The following is a 19682-nucleotide window of genomic DNA, read 5'->3' as shown; positions in this document are numbered from 1 at the left end:
CAGAGAGGTTCCAGCGCTCCGTGATTTCAAGCAGCGAAAGTCCGCACTGTTCTTCAGTCAGAGCAGAAAGCAGTAACCTCGTTTCCGAGAGATTTCTGTTTTATTTCTTTGGATATTTTCAAATATTTCAGCGGAGTCTGCTCACTCGTTTTTTGGATGTGTAAATGTGGATCTCTTTACGCACTTTAAGTTGGCTCTTCGTCTACGCTTTCTCCTAATTTGCTCAACTCCCGAGTGTGTTTGCGGAGAGCAGGGGGGTGACAAAAGGCTTTTAAACGGAGGGGGTTAATGTAGCGGAGGGGTGCAGACACCACACAGCGAGGTGAGACTGGGGTGTTTCCGTGGCAAAGCTGTGGAGTTGGAGTTGTTTGAGAAATTCTGCAATGGGGAAAACGTATTTTAAAACCCGCACCACCAAAACCAGCACCGAGGTCAGGGCTATGGCTTCCCTCCGCCGCAGTTTGTAAGAAGGTAAGCAGCTGATTATTGATCGTGTTTGTGATGCATTTGGAGCCGTTTTGTTGCGCACCGGACGACCCAGGCTGGGGCTTTAAATGCGTAATGGAAAAGAAGATTGAGTCCCAAATGTATCCATGACTCCATGTCAAACATAATTAGTTTTTTTTATTTTACTCCCTCTTTGGAATGTGTGAGTGAAGTAGTCACGAGGCTTATATTAAAACCAGTTGGATTTTATATTTTTGGAAGTGTTCGCGTTCTTTGTCACTTTACTCTTTAATGGCTGAAACCTGGTGCTATTTGGATGTAAATACCACACAGTATGTAGAGTTGTCCGACTCGCACTGTAGCTCTCCCTGCATAGACGTGTTCTCACCAGTTTATATCCCCCACCCCACCCCCTGTGGCGCAATGGTCAAGCTACTGTGCGCTCTCCTGCATGAAAGTCTTTGTTGTTTGGACTCTGTGCCATATGGATTATAGATTGCTTAGTTAATTAAGAGATTTATCATTAGGACTCTATAAAATATATTATTTCTTGACCCCTATATCAACTTGTTTATGATGTTTCTCTAGTCAAGTGTTATAATGATGCAGCCTGTATTTGAGTTTTCCTAGTTGACTTTCTAATAATATTACTTGGGTTTGATTCAAACTGAATTGGAAACAAGTGGCATAATCGCAGCTCCATAACAGTTGTGTTAAGGCGAACATAACAAGACTCAATGCAGGCTAATTGACCCATTTATATGGCTACTTTTTGGCAGTGTAAAGGGTCACTGGATTAGCACATGAATGGACTGACAGGGGGATAATGAATAGTGTGGCTTCAACAGCTGGCTGCAGTATCTTTGGGCTCCTCGGTTCTGAGAGCAACCCAAATACTGAGCTGACAGAAGCCTAATAGCCAGATCAAGATTATTGCTGACATCGACAACTGCTTCTGGAAAAAAACTGTACTGCACTGGTGGCTGCTTTTCAAAAGCCGTTTAATATAGGTAGTTGGTCATAAATGAGCTTATGATCTGGCACTGTTACCACTGTCTGAGTCTGAAGTCTTTACTGAGGCTCTCTTGGAAGCCTGTCCCTTCCATGACTCCCCCTGTTACCATCCAAAGAAGTGTCACTTTATGGAACAAGTCAACACTGAATGAATAAGTAATGTGATCCAGTGTCATGGCTGCAGCTTAAAAGCGTCCCAGTCTGATGGTACATAAATATATCTCTCTCCGTTTTGCTTTCCACTTCTCCCCCAAGTCCTGTATCGTTCAATTCTAAGACAGAGGGAGTGAACAACTAGGGGGAGTTATACGTTGCTATAGCAGGAAGACAAAATCCCAGCCTCTTGCAAATATACAGTAAAAACTGTGTATCTACAATCTCCAGGTACTACAGGTTACATTATACAGGTGTAATTTCACCCAAGCTCAGAGATCAGCCAGTGATTAGCATTTAACAACTTATCACATCTCCATAAAGTCTTAGAAGCACTTTTACAGTGAGGTTTTGTCTTGTACTTCACTGACGTTGTGAGACTCCCAAAAGAGATTGAAGTGATTCAAATTGAAGCAACAGAGGTCAATATTTTGCAAATATTTTAGTCTGTTTGGTTCAAGTACGAAACCCAATGGCTTCTACTGTTTCATAACACAACTATAGTAGCATCTATATTGAGATCCTGCGCCACCTCCTAAATTCACAGTTCTCTTTAACCCCACACCTCCAGGATAAACGTTAAAACACTTGTTGTGTCTCATGGGAGGAGTCACAGTGTTGAAGGCTATTGAAATCCTCTTTGTGTAGGTAAAAATGCAAAATACCTTTTTATATTTTTATCCAATACAGTGGAGGAAACTCACCATCAGGTTGAGGCTGTAGGCTAGTTGAACTTGAGCTCTCTATAATTTGTTATGACAGGTGGATGCAGGCCTAATCTCTGTCCTCGACAACACGCTGCATCTGGCTCATACTAATTGGCCGCTAATAGAAAACGTCTTTGTCGAGCCTGATTATTGTCGGGAACACCTCCACTCATGTTCAACTGTGATTAACTCCTATTGGCTCTGAAGACGACATGCCGCCTGGTTCAGGTACAAAGGCTTTCTTTGCTTGTGTGTTTGTAATTGAAAGCAGTGCTAAGCATTGAAATCCATAACAATTCCAACAACAGCTCAAAAAACACTGTACGGAAATGTTGTAATGGCCAAACAAGAGGGCGTTAAAGAGAAAAGTGTATGTTCCTCTTCTTCCCCCACTTCTTCTTCCAGAGAAAACAAAAGCAGGAAAACAGAAGACAAGACTTGGCTGAAGAGTGTACCCAGCTGCTCTCCCCTCTTGTCATCGAACCTTTGCTTTTGCGCTGAGCTGCCATTTAAAGATGGGATTTTAATCTGGCCATCTAGAGTGATGCCATGGAAAAGCTGCAGCGGTTTTGGGAGCTGCTCAGGAATGAGACTTCAGCTTCAAACCCTCCAAGGCTATACTTCCTCGACTGGCTCTTGGATACAGTTGAATCAGATATTTTCCCTAAGCTTTGGTTGAATTCAGTTTACTCCATCCTAATACAACCGTAGCCCTATTTTTGCCTTGCAAAGATATCTTTGAGTCAACTCTTGCTTTGATTTGAAGCATCATTTCTAAGATGGTACATTTCTATTTTATAAAAAACCTTGTTTTGCCATGATTGCTTAAAGGTGGGGTAGATAGTTTTGGAGAAACCAGCTCGAGTGCGCTAGAATTTGAAAATACACAGCCGAAAAAAATCTGCCACTTCCTTACAGAGCCCCTCCTCCAACACACACGAACGCGCACATGACCAATGAGGGCACGAGATAAGTTTGTGCACAGATGGAAGGCTGACAGGCAGGTAGGCCATCCAGTTATTTTAGCCCGGCCGGCTAAAATGAGTGGTCGTGCTTTTTACAGCGCTACGGCTTCCACAGATGACATTTTTGTATGGATTTGTTGTCAAAGCACTTCCGATATTCATTGCTATCAGGATGTTAAGATCATTCCATGGAATATAACAAAAAGTGTATCTCGAGCCGGTTTCTCAAACGTACCTACCCCACCTTTAAGGTCTGCAGTGAGAAAACAGCAATTGAACCGAATCTATGTAACTGTCACTTGGCTCTATCAGATTCCAGTTACGCATTAAGACCACCTGTTACCTTGGTTACATGGCTAATCTAGGAGAGCAAGGCGATGATAATTAACCCGAAACGGTGAATCATTGTCCACTGACATCATGGTCACAGGGATGACTATCCAACAACAATACCCCCCAGGTCTTGAACAAACTCCACGCTCCGACTGGCCAATGTTGCATCAGTGTTTTACATCTCCTGGGGGATGAAAGCTTAGTCATGTTTGAATAAAGAACCCGCCTTTCAACTTCCTTGACTTTACCTCGCAGTCTTTTACGAGGCATCATTGATGAGTTGTATTAAGTCCAAGAATCTGTCCTAATTGAAATCATGTAGATTGCAAGGGGAAGCTTGGGGTTTAGGTTTCAGTGAAGGGGAAGTCCAAGGCATGTGCGTGAAGCGTGTTGTAAATCATGAGGATAGAAGGGGGGGGGGGGAGAAACGGGTCCCTGTAGGCCTACACTGGTATCTCTGCCTGCGCTGAGGTGGGAAGATCAGATATTTTTCTAGTTGAATCACTAGAGGTAGGTCATCATTGCACATCTGGACTCTTCTGGAGTGTGTGCCAGGTTAATTCCTCCAATGGTCACTCACCACACTGTCTCCAAGTTGAACCCCATAGATATGCAGAACGCTGAGCAGGGACATTGTAAAGTGAACTCTCAGAAGGAATGCAGTGTGAAATGCTTTCCTTCAGCTCTGGCTATTTGTATACTCTTATCTCCAAGAGTCCCCCCTTACCCCAAGGCAGAAATACTAACCACCTGGCAGCATATCACAAGACTGGGAGATGTGTTTATTATGCTTATCCTTTTTGTCTCCACCTTTGGTGTCTTTGTCCTTCACTTTCAATCATTATCCTCGCTGCGAGTGTGCTTTCTGGTACATGCACGTATTTCTGTTAGCCCGATAATCAGCCTTAAATTAGTAATGATGGTGAAGGTGCTGGGTTGTAATGAGGCAAGCTGCGTCGCCCCTGGCTATAGCAACATGCCGCTGGGACAGGGGTTTGCCAAACACCCTTCTCATTGGGCCTGCTTGACAGCTGCTTGATGACTTTGTCTGCCTTTGTTACATCGCTGCTCTTTCTATCATAACCATTCATATTCATGACAATGGTACCCTGGCATAAATATTTATGGAGTTAGTTTGTGAAGCCTGTGGCTTGCCCTTCCACAATGACTACAGTAGTGTCCCTCTCTCATCAGTAGTTTTGAAAGCTGGAGCTGACAGTAATAGACTGTATGGCCAGGAATCTCAAGTGGTGATGGAGATTTCGTCCAACTTAAGACTTATACATTTGTATGTTTTCTTTTTAAGGATCATATGTCTTATGACCAGCTTTGGTATGCCAATTAGTTGTTTTTCTTAGAAAGTATTGTTAGTCTCCATTCTGTCATCAAAACCAATCAGCTCCAAGCCAAATAGACAGAAGTGCTTTGTTAACCAAGACTTAACCCTTGGACAAGAAGTGCTTCTTTTGAAAAAGGGACAATGTGAGATTTGGCCAGCTCTCCACATGGTGTTGTCTGCGCTCCAAGGACTTAATATTAACAGATCCTCTGCCGACCAAGCTGTCAGTCTGTCAAGCGGTGTCCTGAGTGTCCTTAAGATCCTCCGTAGGGCTGTCTGTCAGACAGACAGGCAGGCGTCCGTCTGGAAAGGTAATGGGATTCTCTCCCTGGTTTCGACCGCCTGAGGGGCAGAAAGGGTTAGTGGCATGCAACCTTCTGGCTACCCAGAGATTCCCTCTTCATAAAGGGGCTTAGAGCTGTCAAGGACACTGAAATCTGTATGTATGCAGTGCCTTCCCGCTTTGGATCCAGGTACAGACCTACAGAAGGTGGCCTATATTTTAATTTTAATCCATGCACTTAGCCATTTAACCCACATCCACTTCGGCTCATTGCAAGACGTCTCCCAAGCTCTGTGTTATCCTCAGAGGAGTAGATATTGTCGGTTAATATATATATATATATATATATATATATATATATATACCCAATATTTTGTATGACAACAACCAAGAATAGTTGTTTGAGTCCATGAACAAGGCTCTTTATTACTCTCTGTACACCACTGGAGACGAAAGAGCAGGTGAATGACAGTGACGCACTGTCCTGGCTAAGCATCTGCTTTTGTTTCTCACTAACCTTGTGCATAAAGGAGTGTGTGTTTGTACAGTGCTGCTTTCCATCACTGTCATTGGCTGTATTCTGCTAATTTCCGTAGCCTGTTTGTGATTATATTCTTGTTCTTGGTACCCCAGAGGATTGTTGAGCTTTGTGGTACCTACATTTTACTGTGAGAGCGGCAGTGGGAAGCCTTGACCTATGAACTGTGTGGAGTTCACATCCTTCATGTGTAGAAAGTCTTCAAAAAAAAGTCCAACGTTTCACTGAATTTTTGGGGGTCCATGACAGATTTTCTTCTTTTTTTGTATAGGTAATCAAAAGGTTACCTTTCAAATTGTAATTTGGTTATTTTTAATTTAAGTGATTAATTACGGGCTTCAGAGGCCCATACAGCAAGTATGACGTCTTGTTTCTGTTGAAACTCTATCCCTCTAAATGTATTTCTGTTTACACAGTGATTTATTAAACTGAGGGTTGGTTTTCACCCTCGTGGTGGTGTATACTGGGCTCTAATGAGTTAAAGTGTACAAGGGTTATTTGCAAACCACCAATCACACTTTACAACTTTGTAATTTAAGAGGGCAAGCAACTACTGCCTGCATTTCTAATCTGAATCTCTTATTTCATTACGTCCTTCATTAGTATGAGCATATTGAACAAACAGTTAGTTTACACTTGATATTTGCTTGACTAATGTTCTTTTTCTGTGTTTTTTCCTGGCAGGAAGATCTGTGTGCACTGTAAGTGTCGCCGTGAGGAGCATGCTGTGACAGCCATGCCTGTAGAGATGGAGAAGACGGTCACCAAGCTGATGTACGACTTCCAGAGGAACTCCACCTCGGACGACGACTCAGGCTGTGCCCTCGAGGAGTACGCCTGGGTCCCACCGGGACTCAAACCTGAGCAGGTATAAGCATCTTCCACCCCTCTGGGTGACATTCTCACGTGACTAAGATCTATATTGGCCTTTTACACCAGGGTGTGAATGAATTTAGAGGCAGTTGGTTTACCAAAGGTTTGCATCCACACAGACAAAATTACATTTAGAGTCATATCTAAGCATCTGAGCCCACAGCTTTGTGCTATTCTTGGAAAGTGGCATCATTTTCTGTTCAAAGTATTGTTTGTTGTCCAACAGCAGGTGTTAACAAGAGAGTGGCATGCCAGGACTCTTACAAAGTGATTGAAATAACAATGAGAGCCCTGGGTTACATTACTGTCACACTCATCTAAAAACCCTGATTTCAAAAACATAGGTGTTATAAAACCTTTTTGCGTGAATGNCGGGACTCAAACCTGAGCAGGTATAAGCATCTTCCACCCCTCTGGGTGACATTCTCACGTGACTAAGATCTACAGGACTGTCTCAGAAAATTAGAATATTGTGATAAAGTTCTTTATTTTCTGTAATGCAATTAAAAAAACAAAAATGTCATACATTCTGGATTCATTACAAATCAACTGAAATATTGCAAGCCTTTTATTATTTTAATATTGNGTGTGCCTTGGCAGTCTCAGTTGTAATGAATCCAGAATGTATGACATTTTTGTTTTTTTAATTGCATTACAGAAAATAAAGAACTTTATCACAATATTCTAATTTTCTGAGACAGTCCTGTATATTGGCCTTTTACACCAGGGTGTGAATGAATTTAGAGGCAGTTGGTTTACCAAAGGTTTGCATCCACACAGACAAAATTACATTTAGAGTCATATCTAAGCATCTGAGCCCACAGCTTTGTGCTATTCTTGGAAAGTGGCATCATTTTCTGTTCAAAGTATTGTTTGTTGTCCAACAGCAGGTGTTAACAAGAGAGTGGCATGCCAGGACTCTTACAAAGTGATTGAAATAACAATGAGAGCCCTGGGTTACATTACTGTCACACTCATCTAAAAACCCTGATTTCAAAAACATAGGTGTTATAAAACCTTTTTGCGTGAATGGAAGGCCAAAAAACGAGGAAATATTCCATTCACAGATAGATTTCAGTTTTACAATTCTATACATTAACATACATCCCAGTATAGTGTTGACCTTTGCATCTGATGCATACATTATGTAAGTGTTCTGCAAAAGCTGCACCTCAACATATGATAGCTCACCAGTTCTGCTGAATGCTCCTTTTTCGGGCTAATGGATAACACGGATTATATGGCTCCAGCAGTCAAATTAATCTCCAATTCATTCCACCCGCGAAACATGTTAACAGTAGGTTTCACCGCCCTCATGGCCACTAAGCTAAGCCTGCGTAATACACAAACATTAAATGGTCCCATACATGTCGAAGAATATCCTCTAATACAATAATCCACTGAACCATAGGTGTGTGGGAGGGTTTTAATAGGACAATAGATGCGTTTATGGAAGCTGGTTTAATGCGGTTCATAAACTGAAAGTAATGAACTGGTCAATACAATGCTGGCACAGACTCCCGTGTTCACCTTCGAGGAATGAGCTAAGCTATTTTTCACCCCCCTCCAGGGTCCCCCTAGTCATTAGGGTTTTCGTCGAGTGGTCATAGCACCTCAGGAACAGTCAAGCAATAATCTAAACTGGCTGTGCACTATTCCATGAGCACAATTGTAAACAACCTTTAAAATAACTCTATTTTATTTTGTGGAGAACGTTTGACAGCCTTGATTAAAAATGTCCATAACTATAGCGATTTAAATTACCCCAACCTCACGTCCAAGTCATTCAAGCTGTGGAAACATGTTGTGTGACCTCTCACAGAGGAGCGGAAGTACGCGTGATGCGGGGCTTTTCAACACCCGGTCTTCCTCTGCACGAGGTAAAGACAGAGCGAGATGGTAAACACAAAGCTAATCTACAGGATCTAAACTGTGGCTTTAGGTTTCCCCGTAGGGATCTGGGGCTGTGAATGAGTCTGCTATTCAGCCAGCAGCGGTGTAAAGTCTCCACTCTGTAACGATAGATTTCAGACCAGGATCCAGTGAGATATATCTGAGGATTATGAGGTATAACTTCGCACTGTTCAACTCTCCCGTCTGTGTTTGCATTTTTGCCAACAATAGCTGAAATATCACCAAACACAGCCATTACTGAGAGTGTTGGAGATGTTATCGAGCTGCAATGTGGAGGAGGGCCGGCCAACACTCCCCTCCCACTGTCCTGCTCTCTCCTCTCCATCTTTGTCAAATAAAATTCTTGGATGTTGCCAAGTTACAGCTTGTCAAGGCCAAGAATGTTACTCAGCATTGGCCTGTGTCTGTTTATCTGTTCGGGTCTTTTACCATCACATAAAGCTGCAGTCTAATATGACTCTACCCGGCATGTACCAGAATCTGATTTTAATTTCAACATGAACTCTGCTTTTTCAGACTGCTCACATTGGGAACATTTGAATAAAAAGCAGTCAAAGGTTATTCGGTCTTTCCAGGTTCAAATTGAATTACAGATTTGAGATCTGAACCATACCTAAGGTTAGTTTGACCTGTTCCAAAATGGAACATGGCACAAATAGACAGGTTCCCGTCTAAAATCAAGGACAATGGAAACTGAACCTAACCAGATTACATCCAGCAGCTGTGAATGGAAGATTATTAATAACGCTATTAAAAGCACTTTACACACCATTAAATGATAATGCTGCATCAGATCAGTTGCAAATCTGTACATCTCTAGCATTGCCCACAACGTGGCTAAAAGGTGGAAATGTCCCAACCCTAACTAAAATGGAAAAGCACTTGGCGAGCGCAGAACTCGACCAAGGCCAAATGCCATATTTTACAATGTTAACAGATTTGTATCTGTTCCAAATGTAATGGGTTTTACCTTTGCCAATGCGACACCCTTCCACCCAGTTTCATGAAAATCTAACCAGTAGTTTTTATGAAATCCTGCTGACAGAGAGACTGAGGTTCATATCTTCACAACAGTTTAATGGATTGAAATGAAAGTTTGTCCCGATATGTATGGTTCCCAGAGCATTAAACCAGCAAAATGATGTCAACCTCTGACTTTTCTTCGCCAGGGCCACAATTAGGTTTTTTGATGCTAATTTGCAGAAGTTGTGCACCAGAATAAGACGGTGACGACAGTAAACATTATACTTTCTATGCTCCAGCACACTATTATTGTGACTGTGGGCAGTTAAGCATACTACTTTAAGCAAATACCACTGTTTCTAAATACAACTTCACAGAGCTGCTAGTTTTGCTTTAGACTTTACTACATCCAGTCAAATTGTATTATACTCAGTACTTTGAGTGCAGCTTATGTGTTATGCTTAATTAACACATCTCTCATGCTTTTTAATTTTTCCACGCATTGAATTTGCTCCCCCAACTGTGCAATGTCAAGCCATGGGATCTTGCCAATTTCAGCGAAGACGTGAGAAAGAGGACAGAGAATTAAAACAGACCGTTAAATCTGCTCATTTCGCTATGAAAACACCATTTTTCCCACCATGTTGAGCCCTAACTACGAGTGTTTTCTCAACAATATAATATCTATGTCCACTAACCACTGTAAAGTGTCTTGTTGAGAGAATGTGAGGACTGGTGCCTGGTGGTGTCCTTTCCTCCGGCTGTTTGGCCATTAACAGCAATAGAAACCAGCTGTGTGGAGCGATCGCTCTTGCCACTCAGCTGCGAAGTCCTACCATTTGCTTTAGCTCTTAAAAACACTCCTTTCAGTACAGTTCGAAATTCTGCCCTGTCTTTAGTTTCGTCTGCTTTCGATTACAGTTATTATCACAAGCTGCTCCTCCTGGCTCTCGCTCCAACTGCGTCCATTATGTGCATGTAAGTGTGCACGTGTGAGGGTGTGTATTTGTCTTAGGATATTTTCCTCGGGGCAACGTGCCTTTCACCTCCAGATTGTAACCCTGTTGTTGTTGGAAGCAGTTTTCATAATTTATCATTAGCAGTATGTGTGTGTGTGTGTGTGTGTCTGGAAGCACAGGCGCTGTGTGATTTATCAGTGCTTGACCACAGTCAGTCTTTCACGGACTATCCTTAGAACCCCCGGTGTCCTGAGCCGTGCTGCCGGACATAGATCCAGCACCTCTTGCCAACAAAGGTTTTAGCCAACAAAGCAGAGCAGATGGAATTAGGTTACGCTTACATCGAGATGTTCCTGTTTTAAAAGCATCTCAACAACAAACATGCCTGTACATTATGTTGCAACAAATAAAAAACTTTAATATATGCCAGTTCTCAAAAGCAATATATTTTCATTTAGGTCTCTATCTACTGATGCGTAACTGCGTTATTCAAGGTAATCTGTTTTTGTGCGACAGACTCTGTGTTATTGCCAAGGACAAAGCTGATGGCTTCTCGTGAGTAGATCCATTCTGTAGACAGATTGGTCATTCGGGTGACCGAGTCAGCAACTATCGATCATGTTGTTCCAAGTGTTCATTATATGTTGTTTCTTTCATTCGATCGAACAATATCTTGACCTTTCTTCATCCATCTAAAAAAAAATATTTTGTGTATTATTAACTTCTCCCCACCCCTCATTGTCGTCTTCTGTCTTTGACCTCGGTCCTCAAATCCTCCTTTATAACCCTGCGTCCCTCAGGGTTTGCACCCCCCTCTAATCACATTCATATAGGACTGCCTGACCCCTGTGATACCCCGGCCCCCTGTTACAGTGTAATAAAAAAAGCTACTATAAATAACTTGGAGATGACACTCATTGTCTGGCGCTGTAATGCAAGGAATGTCCTAAGCAATTTTGAATGGCCAGATTAGCCTTAATCCTACAGTCGCACACATTCTTATGCACACGCACTGCTACGTGCATGTGTGTGTGTGTGTGTGTGTGTGTGTGTGTGTGTGTGTGTGTGTGTGTTTGTAGGTACGCTACTGTAATGGTCTGGACGACGAGGAGAAGAGAGAACTGAAGCTGTTCAGTAACCAACGGAAACGGGAGAATCTGGGCCGCGGCAATGTCCGACCGTTCCCCGTGACGATGACGGGGGCGATCTGCGAACAGGTAAGCTGACAGAAAAATCAAATACATAATCTCTCAGTGTTATTTCCTCAGCAGTCAATGGATATGACAAGATCAAAGATGATCTGAAGGCCACCCGTTGCCTCACTTCTAGATGTCATTTCTGCGTTGCGTCCATGTGACAGGAGCATATTAAGTGTGACGGGATCAAAGGTGTGTCATGTGGCCGGTAGAATGAAAGTCATGAATCGTGACTGACGCAACAAAGAGCCTGTTGGCATTTCATTTCTTTGTAGTGATGTACGAGGAGTTCTTAATGTGGTCATATAAAGGGCAGAGAAGCTACATTCGTCGGTTTTTATAATAACATTTGGACATGTCAGTCTAACCTCAAAGTGTGTCGCATGTCTATGTTGTGTCTTATTTTTCCCTGCTGTCTGCCAATCACAGAATTCTTTTCTTAAGACTTACAAGGCTTATAAAATACCTCAGAGGACTAAGTTACAGCTAAATCTGCACTAAATCCTCTGGAAATATTTCATAGTAGTACCCAGAGTCCCATAAAATCTTTAATGTGTTGTCAACATTTATTCTTGCTGTGGCCTTATGGGACTAAAGAGGGCAATGGAGAGTGTTCTTTTAACAACAAACCAGCGCACTTCAGTATCCGCTAGCCATTTATTACTGTGTGTACGATCAACTCGAGTAAAACGGAGCTACTCTCTGTTGTGTTGGTGCCCCAGGTGTATAGCTACTTTATAGCTTGTGTTTCTGGTTCGCTCAGCAGACACACACATACAGCACATTGTTGGGAGAGTGTGTATTGATTGAATTCCCCCTCCCCCTCTTGGCCTCCTTGCAGCACCAGGGTTTGTGCCAGTTAGATAACCTGATTGTAACTCTCGCTCTGTCTCCATCTTCCCACCCCTCTAAATCTACTTTCCCTTCCCGACCTTTCCCCCTGTCTCCTTAGCACTCCCTCTCGTTTATCTTTCCGGCTTCTCCACCTTTACACCTCCACGCCAATCTCGCTCTCCTTTTTTATCTTCCCATATTTCACTCACTTTTTATTTCTCCCCTTTGCCCCGCCAACGTCCTCCAGCAGCCATTCGACTACCCCTCTGTGACCTTCCCGGGCCACACATGTAAACACAACCTCATGCTCTGACTTTAGCTTTCATGCAACATTGTGTAACCAACAGATGCACCAATCAGATATACTTGATTTGTAACAGCACCAATACTGACCTTTTGAAGATACCAGGATATTCTTGGGAAAAAGTTACTTTTAAAAAACTGTACATCTTCAGTTCAGATCCTCTACAGCACTGAAACAGCACTCATTCAATTTGTCATTTAAACATTCCCAAATTCTCGTTTGCAACGTTGTGCAGCCTTTCACATTGAGGTTTTGGAATTGGGAATTGTATAGACCAATTAAGTCCTCACAAATGGTTCAACAATCTCGCTATTCTGTGCTCTATCAAATGGATTTACTTCAATTACTTGAGAAATTGGTACCATACTGTGCTATAAGATGCCCACGAATACATGTATTTAAATTAATGTCCTTTAAAGCTGAACTCAATTTAGAGTATCTGAGCCCATAGATCATGGGCATTAGAGTCCATCTCTGGTTGAGCTGGCTGACTTGGCGCTGGCTCATCTCTCACATAGTGATTAACTATAAAGAATGTGTGTGCTGTTTTTGTGTCTTTGTCAGTGTAAAAGACAATACACATAAAACAAGTTGTAGTAAAGCCACCACTTGCCCAGGATCTAAGTTATAGAATTTCAACTCAGTATCAACCGCTACTCCAAGTTTTGGTATTGAAAAACCCATTGCCAAAGAAATATGAGACCAAGTACAGATAAAAGCTGAAATGCTGATTAACTTTTACTTTCCTCCACTTCTCTTTAGTGCGGAGGCCAGATAAATGGCGGCGACATTGCTGTGTTTGCAACACGGGCTGGTCACAGTGTGTGTTGGCACCCAGCCTGCTTCGTGTGCAGCATGTGCAACGAGCTCCTGGTGGACCTCATCTACTTCTACCAGGACGGGAAGATCTACTGCGGGCGGCACCATGCTGAGAGGCTGAAGCCACGCTGCACCGCCTGCGATGAGGTGAGCACATGCCAAACACACACAGATAATCATGTGTTAAAAGACCCACAAATCTGTTCATGAAACCTACTGTTCCTGTGGGATGGTGTAAGAAGAGCTATTTATTACATATTTACATACACAAATGTTGCACATATGCACGCGAATATAGTGCAAAATGCTGTCATATGATGCTCACAAGCTTCCCAACACACACTGGCCCAGTTTAAACATGCAAGGGTTTTTCTTGGCTAATGGGGTCAGCTCTCGATGTCGTGATGTCCCAACCATTAGCACTGACTTACACTCCCTGCTAATGGGGACAAGGACGCTGTTAGTACTTCAAAAGCACCCTGGTGTTTTACCAGCAGGATGATTAAAAGTAAATGCACCATATAGATTTCCTCAAGTCCCCACTTGCATTAACTTCCCACACTTTGTCACAAGTGCGACAAAGGGGACAATCTCAGAGTATTAGGCCGCAGAGGAAAAAGCGGTGCGTAGGAAATGGAGGGGGGGGCGAGCCGAGCCTTTGTCCTGTCATTCAGCGCCCCGTAATAACCCACCTGAGGTTTTACCATCCGAGGCTCAGTGATAAACGATACTCTTTCTCCTTTCTCAGATCATCCTTGCAGATGAGTGCACCGAAGCAGAGGGGCGTCACTGGCACATGAAGCACTTCTGCTGTTTCGAGTGCGAGACTGTGCTGGGGGGCCAGCGCTACATCATGAAGGAAGGACGGCCCTACTGCTGCTCCTGCTTCGAGTCACTCTACGCAGAGTACTGCGACTCCTGTGGGGAGCACATTGGTATGCTGTTGGCATCTATCACTGTTACTGATACACTGTACACATTTCATTAATCATCACCAGCAGCAAAGGAATGCCTACAGAAAAGGGCTAAATGCTAAATACATGGAAAAATTAAGTGGAGCATTATTCGGCTTCAGGTTTTTTGTTTTTTTTTAAGGAGGAGTGACCTATTTTCTTTTGGCATCAAGTAAGAGGAGAAAAGGGCCACGTTAGAAAGGATGTGGCCTGTTTTTCAGGAGTTTATCACCAAATGATGTCATGCGCAGGCATTTGAAGCAGGGGCACGTAGCAGAGGAACACGGAGAGACCTCCACTTAAAGAGCACCTACATATGTATAATGTATAACATGCAGTGTGAAACCAATCTGGGTCAAAGGCATGACTGTATTTTGTGACTTTTCATCCTTAGGATCTCTTTCTTTGACAGCCCATGCACCAAGCGTCAGTTGAATGCACATTCATACATTTGTCAAGTTAGAGGTAAACCCATTGAAAGAAAAAACTTTTTTATTGGGGAACCTTCATATTAACACCTCTTGGCCCTGTTCCACCTCTTGTAAAAACTCTGTGTGTGCGTCAGCCCGACAGGATGCCCAGGTGTGATTCTGGCACAAACCTCTCAACAAATTTGCTCTGTAATTATTTGTCTGACAGGATATAGAAAAGTATTTGGCCAAAAAACACAACTGATTATAAATTGAAACCATCAGAAAAACATGCTCAAACCAGATGGAAGCCATTAGCAAATAGCTGGTTTTCTTTCCCCCAGCAACAACTGCAAGCTTACTCAAATGCAAAGTGTTTATACAATGCTGGGAAAGCTCCATAATGACTTTGCCCCCAGGCGCAGTTAAGTCGCCTCCAGCTCTATTTTCTCACTCAACAAGCAACATAAAACAGCATTTCAAATAAAGACATTAAGATTCTTCATTTCAATCTCTTTGATAAAGAAATAGTGCTTTGCATTTTAATTGTGCATTTGAACACAAGTCCCACAATTGTATTTTGCATAAACCGATGTGTATCCTTCTTGCAGGCATTGACCAGGGCCAGATGACTTATGATGGGCAGCACTGGCACGCCATAGAGGGATGTTTCTGCTGTGCCCGCTGCAAATGCTCTCTGCTGGGTCGACCTTTCCTGCCCAAGCAGGGCCAAATCTTCTGCTCCCGCTCCTGCAGCCTGGGGGAGGAGCCCAACGGCTCTGACTCCTCTGATTCGGCTTTCCAAAGCGCTCGCTCCACCAGAGAGTCGAGACGCAGCTCCAAGGCAGCGAAGAGTGGAGGGGGAGAGCAGAATGAGAGGTTTTCAGGGGAGGTGGACCCACTGTCTTTACAAATGGATCTCCTGAGTCTCTCCAGCCAAACACCCAGTTTGACTCGCGAGCCACCTGCATGGCAGAGCCAAGAGCAGGCACGTGACATCTATAACTATGAGTCCCAATCAGACGGGACTGCAAACCCCACCCCTCTCCAGCTGCTCAGCCAGTGCAATGTCAGAACTGCCTATAACCCCACCTGCTCTGGACAGAGTAATCAACAGCAGGATCACAGGATCAAGGAGAACGGGATTTTAAAGAGACCAACCATCTCAGCCCTGAAAGGCCAATCTATGAATGAGATGTGGTTCCAACAGCCGGTTCCAGAGGATTACTATCCACCTAAGCTGAGGACCCAGAAGAGCTTCACAGAGATGTCCCAATGTTCTCAGCACCACAATGGCTTTTCCTCTGACAAGCGTTCGATCAGTTTGCACGGCTTTCAGAGGGACAGAGAGGTGGGGCCTCCAGCTGCAACCCAGGTGGCAAGGAGCAGGAACCCCATCAATGCACTTAACTTCTCAGAACAACTGACGCCTTTGGAGCAGACCCCAAGAGGGTCCATGGAGTCGCTGGCCATGTCCAATGCTACAGGTGGGTGTTGTAGCCTCTCTTTGCTAGTCTGGCCCCATTTTATAGATCCAAGAAGTTTTGTTTAAAGCAGAAGTGCTAGTTCAAATTCAAAGAGAGACATAGTTTAACTGAAATTGACTCTGCTTTCTTACAGGTCACTCTGCCGATGGAGGAGGAAAGCGTCAGGAGCATCTTTCCCGCTTCTCCATGCCAGACCTGAGCAAAGACTCTGGAATGAACGTGTCGGAGAAAAGTAACATGGGCACCCTCAACTCTTCAGCGCAGTTTCGAAGCTCTGGCTCTATTCACAGCCTCACAGCCGGTCAGCCCTACATGGAAATGAATCCTCCCAGGTCAGCCCCGTACCAGTTGCAGTACTGCGACCCCTCTGGCATGGGGGTGGGCATGAGTCATTTACCGCCCGGTTTCACCTTCCAGGAGGAGGACAGGGTGAGTTTGGTGAGCAGTGCCAACGCTGCCCGTCTACCACCCATCAGTGAGCGCAGGGTGGGTGGTGTCAGTGTCGCTGGAGGTGGAAGGGGTGCCGGTGTCAGGATAGATGCACCAGAGGACACTCCCCAGAGGCGCCGGCACCACCACCACTCCCGGAGATCTCGTCGGTCTCGTTCAGAAAACGCTCTCAATTTGGTGGCCGAGCGAAGAGTGAGACCTCAGGAAAGACCACAGTTGTGTGTCCGTGAGGATTACGACCGTTTCCCGCCGCCCAGGAGCGCCAGGGACCAGTTCGGGGGTGGAGGCGGGGCGGGGCGGGAAGATACCAGCCCCAACCTTTCAGGCCGTGCCCCAGGACCACTTCAGACCTGACTCTTCAGAACCCTGGGGCCGGCCGGCGCACTGGCTTAAACCAATACTCCTGGGATGATTACGATGATGACGGCTGGTGCTCCACTTGCTCCTCATCCTCAGAATCAGAGGATGAAGGGTACTTTCTGGGCGAGCCGATCCCCAGACCAATCCAGATGCGCTACCTCAGCAACCAGGAGCTTGTCCATAAGTACAACAACACAGGGATCGGAGCACCCAGCCACAGCGGGCAGTTACACACCCGCAAACGCAGAAAGAGCAAGAACTGCATTATCTCCTAACATCCTGTCGTCCAGCAACGGAAATGACTCTTTGTCCAGCGTGTGTACACTAACATCTTCCATCTGGAACAAAAAAAATAAATGAAACTAAAGGTCCATTTATTCAGTGTTGTTGAGTGTTGAATATCAAGTAATAGAGAGTCAGTGATGAATAACAGTCGGTAAAACAGTGAAAAAGCATGCATGTTTGTTCATTTCAATGTTTCAGAAAATCTCCTGAGTATTAAGGCTAACAATGCGCATTTCTATCAAGTCACAACATTTATCAAACGCTGATGTGCAATTTTATTTTACTCATAACTTCAATTCCATGCAGCAAACAAGTGTGCAAGGTAGTCAGATTGGTAAAGTTGAGCTTTTTCATGCAATGTGATTTGGATATACTGTACTATTGTATTTAGTTCATAGTATGTACATAGATAATTGAATTAATAATTTCACTTAAGTTAAGGAAGTCCATGTAAATATGGTTGTAAATGAGGCCTCACATATTTTTATATTTTGTATTGATAGAATCATTTATGTATTAAATATCTATAATGTAGAGATAGAAAATGACAACATATGCATGTTTTATTTGGCTGACCTGGTCCTGCATTTGGAATAAAGGAGTATTTCAGTGAGTGTTTTGATTGACAGCTGGTGTTTCTCTCCAGACACATGTGTCTAGTTTTCACAAGAGTGAGTAACAGTCACCTTCTCCATCTGTTTAATGCATAAATGAATGACAATGTGGTGTAGAGGTTGATTGGGAGAGTCACCCTCCGCTGGTTTGTTATACTTCAACCCTAATGGGTGCCGTCACTTGGAGCGAACAGAGCTCCATTGTCCTGGAAACAGATGCTACTGAAGATCTGGTTCATATCATCAGACTATACAAATTGGAAACGACTGACAACGGTCCAGGGATTTAGTTATTAAAATCTGGTGATACTTGCTATATTTACATGCTAGCGGCTGAGCGGATGGCAATGCTGATCCACCACTTTGCTCCAAGCTGGAAAATCTATGACCAAATCTATCTATTATTTTCTCTAGCACCAAAAGCAGTTATATATATTTTTGTACGATTTGTAATATCACTAGATTTGCTTGGCATGGATCTTCATGTTTTCATCAATAGGGACTGAATTCATTAAGGTGGTTGTCTTCCTTTACGATTTTTCTTGGTCATAATGTCAATCTCAATCTAATAAGATTCATAATGTCAAGTTGGCAGATCTGATGTTTATCGTGCTAACTATAATGCTAATTGTCATGTTAGTTCTGTCGTTTTGAGTACCCATTAATTTACATTTAGCTCAAAGCACTGCTTCTCAAAATGAAAGTCAGTTAGCCGCTAGTGTGGTTAGCCTCTTGTCGACAATAAGAAGGTCATAAACAAGACATCCTCTCCCATTTAAATATTGCATATACAGCAGAATATATACAGTACAACAGGTTGTGTCTGTAAGAGTTAAGCAGTGTCATACTGTAAATTGGATTGCCTCTGACGTCCATGTGGTCAGCGGATTACTGTTCCTAGCCCCCATAATCCACACACACACATGCTTGGATCAAGGTGTGTGAACGCCAATCTCTTGATTAGAGGTGTTCAAGCACTAATGCTGATGACATGATTGGCACATTAGTATGTTTACTTCACCTAACCTCAACTTCCATGGCGTGTGCTCCAGTTTTCATGTTTACTCTGGGACAGTCGGATAAGTCCCAGACAGGGAGGAAGAGAGTCTTCACTTAGTCAGCCATGATACGACTAAACCAGCTGCACAAACATGTGAGATACATTATGTCTGACTGCCAATGGATTTTCCCCTGCTTTAAGCACATCTCCCAACTAAGGATGCAGACTGTTACACTCATCAGCTGCAAGTTTGGATAAGTACTGCAATCACTTTCTCTAAGTGTAATGGGACACCCAGACATACGATAAAGTGTATGCAAAGTCCTGTTTTAAGTAATGTGGATATTAATGTCCTAGACACATGAGCTTCCCTAACATCATTATCATCTAACTCTCATTTGGGTGTTTCTTTAATAGTCCCTTGCCAGGTTTTTACCCAAGCATGGGGCGTCTCCATGTGTTTAATTAAAAGCAAATGAAGG

General features: G+C 43.5%; 1 protein-coding gene across 1 annotated transcript; it reads left to right on the top strand.

Annotated features, from left to right (window-relative positions):
• On the top strand, positions 1–18741 carry LOC104966367 (prickle-like protein 2). The gene is given in 8 exon segments (XM_010795554.1): positions 1–471; positions 6464–6647; positions 11568–11705; positions 13585–13788; positions 14390–14576; positions 15616–16491; positions 16625–17229; positions 17232–18741. Coding segments are annotated over 7 exon segments (2487 nt in total). The 5' UTR covers positions 1–471; positions 6464–6515; the 3' UTR covers positions 17577–18741.
• The last annotated feature ends 941 nt before the right edge of the window (positions 18742–19682 follow it).

Source organism: Notothenia coriiceps, unplaced genomic scaffold, assembly GCF_000735185.1.
Source record: "Notothenia coriiceps isolate Sejong01 unplaced genomic scaffold, NC01 NC01_scaffold00037246, whole genome shotgun sequence".
NCBI classification, from domain to species: domain Eukaryota; kingdom Metazoa; phylum Chordata; class Actinopteri; order Perciformes; family Nototheniidae; genus Notothenia; species Notothenia coriiceps.
Note: the sequence above shows the minus strand (reverse complement) of the source record. Positions and strands in the feature narration are given on the sequence as shown.